General features: G+C 38.1%; 2 protein-coding genes across 4 annotated transcripts in view; both read right to left on the reverse strand.

The window, feature by feature from the left end:
• Positions 1-5,000, reverse strand: part of LOC137998725 (uncharacterized) — a 36,162-nt gene that overhangs the window by 26,204 nt on the left and 4,958 nt on the right. For all 3 annotated transcript variants that reach the window (XM_068844640.1, XM_068844755.1, XM_068844687.1), the window contains exons 5-6: positions 4,077-4,215; positions 3,000-3,068 (exon numbers count right to left, since the gene is read on the reverse strand). In XM_068844640.1, coding sequence (XP_068700741.1) covers positions 3,000-3,068; positions 4,077-4,215 — 208 coding nt within the window. The remainder of the gene's footprint in view (positions 1-2,999; positions 3,069-4,076; positions 4,216-5,000) is intronic.
• Positions 1,528-2,539, reverse strand: LOC137981488 (uncharacterized). Its single transcript, XM_068828574.1, has one exon. It carries the CDS (start codon positions 2,537-2,539, stop codon positions 1,757-1,759), a length of 783 nt encoding a protein of 260 aa, XP_068684675.1. The 3' UTR covers positions 1,528-1,756.

The following is a 5,000-nucleotide window of genomic DNA, read 5'->3' on the forward strand; positions in this document are numbered from 1 at the left end:
ATTCCGTAGTATGTATATGGGAAGATCAGAGAACGGTAAATTTGGATTAAAGTATTCAGAGGGACAGAGTGCCTTAATCGCGATATAATTCCTACAACCCTGCTGATTTTAGAAGCAATGTAGTCAATATGATATTTCCAAGTTAAGTTTTTATCGATGAGAACGCCCAGGAACTTTACATAATCTTTGCATTCCAGAAACGTATCACAATTTGAGGCATTGTTGTATATCCTTATATTAATCTGATAATTAAGCTTCTTTTGTGATGGTCTAAAGATGACAAAATTTGACTTTTTTGCATTTATGGTCAGCTTGTTAGCATTCAACCAGTCACAGACTTTCTGCAACTCAATGTTGATTACATTTTCTAGTGACTTCAAATCCTTGTCAGCAAACAGCAGGTTTGTATCATCAGCAAATAAATAAAAAGAAAGCTTCTTAGAAGAATTATAAATATCATTAATATATATCAAGAAAAGTAGAGGGCCTAGAACAGAGCCTTGTGGGACCCCTGTTAACACATTTCTTTTAGATGATATTTGTTTATCAATTTGAGTAGTTTGGGCACGGCCATTTAAATAGGATGAAAACCATTCGTTTACTGGCCCCCTTATACCGTAATGATATAGCTTGCTCAGAAGAATTGAGTGATCCACAGTATCAAAAGCCTTTTTGAAGTCGAGGAAAACACCGCAAGTAAACAATTTGTTATCCATATTGCTTTGTATCGAATTCACAATATCCAAAATTGCATGCTGAGTTGACATATTCTCACGAAAACCATACTGGCCATTGTACAGAAGTCCACTTAATTCGACATAAGGTTTTAATCTATTATACATAACTTTCTCAAAGAGCCGATTGAAGAGCGAAAGAAGAGAAATGGGACGGTAGTTACTTGGGTCCGTTTCATCGCCACCCTTGAAGATGGGAACAACTTTTGCGTGCTTTAGTAAAGTTGCAGGTTTCGGCATTGAGGAGGTTTATGTTGAAGTCTCCCATAACATAGATAGGCTTGCCAGATGTACTAAGTTTTTCTAAGGTTTCATCAAAATATGTCTGAAAGCTCTCAGGGGAGTTGTGCTGCCTATAAATTACACCACAGATAATGTTACTTTTCATTTCAAATTGTAATTCAACCCACAGGGCTTGAAAAGCGCGTGACGAGATTTTTTCAATGACTCTATACTTAACATTTTCATCAATAAACATTCCAACACCTCCAGCAGCAAGAGGTGTCGGGGCGAATTCAAAACTATAGCCAGAAATACTTGGATGATAATCAGACTGATCATTTTCAGTGATTCTAGTTTCAGTTATTCCTATAATATTAAAAGGATATCCAAGCTCATTAAGTAGATGAGTCTGCAGATTTTCAAAATTGCGCTTTAAGCTTCGAACATTCGTATGGAACAAGGAAAACAAATCATTGGTATCGTGAAAACTATTTTTCATCGCGTTAAAACTATGAGGCGAGAAATACCGACTGTGAATTTTTATATCTGCGAGATTTTGGTCCGGGTTGATATTACTAGCTGTGTTTAGACTGAATAAATCAAGGTCATAAAAACTGGAGAGCTTTTCTAGGTATTTTTTGGTTGGAAGAGAAGTAGTGTTGAGATTGTTAAATTGGCCGTGGAGCGGTACAAAATGGTTGACACCAAAATACGGTAACTCCCGAAACAGAAATCTTACAGTTTTCCGACATTCATCGTTTTTCATCGTCCGATGAAGTTATAAAAGGATACATGATAAGTCAGCCAAGCCTTGTTAAATCAGCAATGTCTCGTATCTTCAATGCTCGGGAGCTGCCGTCTTTCCGTAAATAAACGCAAGAGTTTTTAGTCCAACAAAATTGATAGTTGTTTTGCCCTTTGAATTTCTTCGCTTCGGTAAAGACGTATTGCATCTTCGGCGTCAAATGATCGAATATCCTGACAGATGAAAGAGATACCCCCTCGCCAAATCCCAAGGAGCTGGGGTCTGCCTTACATGCGTCGTTTCGTCGAGCCATAACAGCTTCCTTCGACAGTCTTCTGACAAACTTGCAAATTATCGGTTTCGGCGCTCCCGCTGTCGCATTCCTTTGTGGCACACGATGTGCAATGTCTATATCGTGGACTGAAACTTCAGCTCCCATACCAGAGAATAATTTGACACATAAGCGACTTGTTTGCGAGTAAGACTCTTGCTCACTCAGCTCGGGCATCCCTACGATCTTAACATTGTATTGATAGCTGTATTCATACATACTATCAATTGCCTTCCCTACTTCTTCCACTCTGTTGCTGATGTCAGCGAGCCAGGCACTAAGGCGTTTCAGTTCCTTACTCACATCTGCTTGGAATGTTTGAGACTGGTCATGTGCATCACTGTAAAACTGCAAAGCCGTTTCTGTTGCTTGTGCCGCATTGCGGTCCGGCGAGCTAGTATGTTCAGTAACATGTTCTTTCAGCTTGCGAATCTCTTCGGACAGAGCGTTGACTTGCTCTCTAAGCTCTTGGTTTTTCTTCTTCAAGGTAGCGTTGTTCTCAGGCATGATAAATATTAGTATTTCTGGTAATTAAATGTGTATACTTATAGACCTATACGTTGAAAGGAAAAACGAAATAACGTGAAAAAGTATTGAAATTTGCCGGAGTGCTGATTCACACGGCCATCTTGGTCGCTCACCGCTGGACCTGTAGCACTCATATTTCAACAGAATGCTCACATGGTTCATATGGGTAGAAAACTAGCACTTCACATTACACTCTTACGAATAGTTAATACTTGCAGAGAGTTGGCGATTGTTTCCTCAGAGGTTACTGTTTTAGCTGAAGACTTATTAACACCATCTACCAAAATGTTTTATATTGTAGAGCAGATGTTACTCAATGACTCCTGGGAGTGAGACTTAAACAAATTTTACTCTGTCTAACCAACTGGAGTTGTCCTAGGGTCCCCGAGAAATCAATGGGTTACATCAAGTTTTACAAGAACACCACTTGCTGACTCACCTGCCTGCTTCGCCATTTTGCTGTCTTTTCTGAGACCTTTTAGGGTTTGTCTCTTGCACTGATGCCAAACTGTAAGAACAGAAATAAGAACTCACAAATGCTTGAAACAAAAATGTGCATACAAATAATATAATTATTATACACAAGATAAGGCATGTGATAGATAGATTGATACTACGCAACACACTTGCTTAGAAACCAATGTTGCACAATGTGTCAGAAGCTTCTGGAGCCTAGAAAAGCACTAAACAACATTCTTGAATACTAACAGTTCCTCATTGAACAGAATAGAGGGCTTCTACAGTTTGTATTTTTAATGCAGTTAAATAGAACACAGACCTGTAAATGGCTCTATTCATAGTATGTCTACATTAACAATGTAAAGATAAACTTGTTTGCAGAGCTCATGTGATCATATGTTCGCTAGCCCTGTAACCATGGATACAGGTCATTTTCTGAATATTAAACCAATCATTTGAGCTAAATACCTAAAAATCATGTTAAGGCTAATGCCACTTTCCTATTACAGTTTTCGGTTGTTTCCATGCTTGTACAAACAATGTCCAGTAAACAATGTCTTGAACAAGATGAATTTCAGATGTGGTTAAATGCAATTTAACCTATTTACATGTAACAACATAGAAATGCTGGTTTTCTGTGTGTTTAGGTCCACAAATAGAGCAGTTAGCTTATAACTGTCTGCAGTTCATTCCTATATGCACATGCTTAGCAACGTTGGCAGATTGTTGTGTGGTTTTCGTTTTGACGGTTTTTCTTAGTGTTAGTGGTTTCTTATATTTTCTGCCTCTTTCCCTCTCTTCACTACCTTTTTTCCCTCTTTTAACTCAGTGTGAGGGGTGCCTGGATGTCTGTGAGGAGGCTCATGCCTGGGTTGCGGGGATAACTAGTCACAGGAACATTTTGCTGTCTAGGCACCCACTGATCACAGTGGAGGCCCCAGGCACCCACCATCCATACAGCTCGATGCAGTCGTTAACAGGGTGTACATGTGCATGTACATGTTAGCCGCCACTTAGCAACATTTCTACAGTGCATCTTAACCAGGAAGATTCTTACCCTGGAATCACACGTGACTTGGGGGGACCAACATGCGCTTGTACTTGGACCTCTTGCATTGCTTGGACAATGTCATATGCATCCACCTCTTTCTCAGTTGGCTTATGACCAATAATTGAAAAGGGTTGGCTAAAAGCCTCTGATGAGAAAAAGAGAATGATTATGTAAACAAATTAACTTGAAATTAAAACAAAGTGAGAGTCATCGAATGATTGCTGAAAAATGCTAACTAATAATTTTATATCAATTTTCTGTTCTAGGTGAACAAAGGAATATGACATAGAATCAGAAGACCTGAGTCTGACATCAACAAAAATTTTTGTTTTCTGAATCTACCTCACAAATCAGCTACTCATTTTGATGAGCAGAAAAAAAAACAGGTACTATAGGTCAATGTTTGCATCACTGTTAGTATGACTCCACGTTTGGCTTAATTAATTTAAGCACACAAGTTAACGATGATAAGATGCCAAAGCCAGAGGCTGATACGGCGTAGGTCAGAGAGTTACAATGTGCTGCTAAGTTACAATGAGAATAAAAAAAAAAAATTCATAAGAACAGAATTTACAGAAAAAAAGGCAAACTATTACTGACAAGATAAAAAGAATTTTTACTGCACATAAAGCAAAATAAACATAACAATAATGATAGAGTGCAAAAAGTGATAAAAGAAGAGTTTAAAGGGAGAAAAAAGAATTTGCATTAAACTTAGTTTAAACTTATAATGTTTGAAAATAGTTTCTCAGTTTATGCTTGTAACTAGAAAGAGTGAGTGAATTACGAAGTGAGAGAGGAATGTCATTCCAAATTTGAGGACCCTGTACCCGAAGTGAAAAAGAATATTTGTGAGTATGAAGATGTAAGTTGTCTTTTTGCCTGGTGAGATATTGATGACAATCAGAGTTAAGAACGAAAAGAGATGAA

This window comes from Montipora foliosa, chromosome 1 (genome assembly GCF_036669935.1).
Source record: "Montipora foliosa isolate CH-2021 chromosome 1, ASM3666993v2, whole genome shotgun sequence".
NCBI lineage: Eukaryota > Metazoa > Cnidaria > Anthozoa > Scleractinia > Acroporidae > Montipora > Montipora foliosa.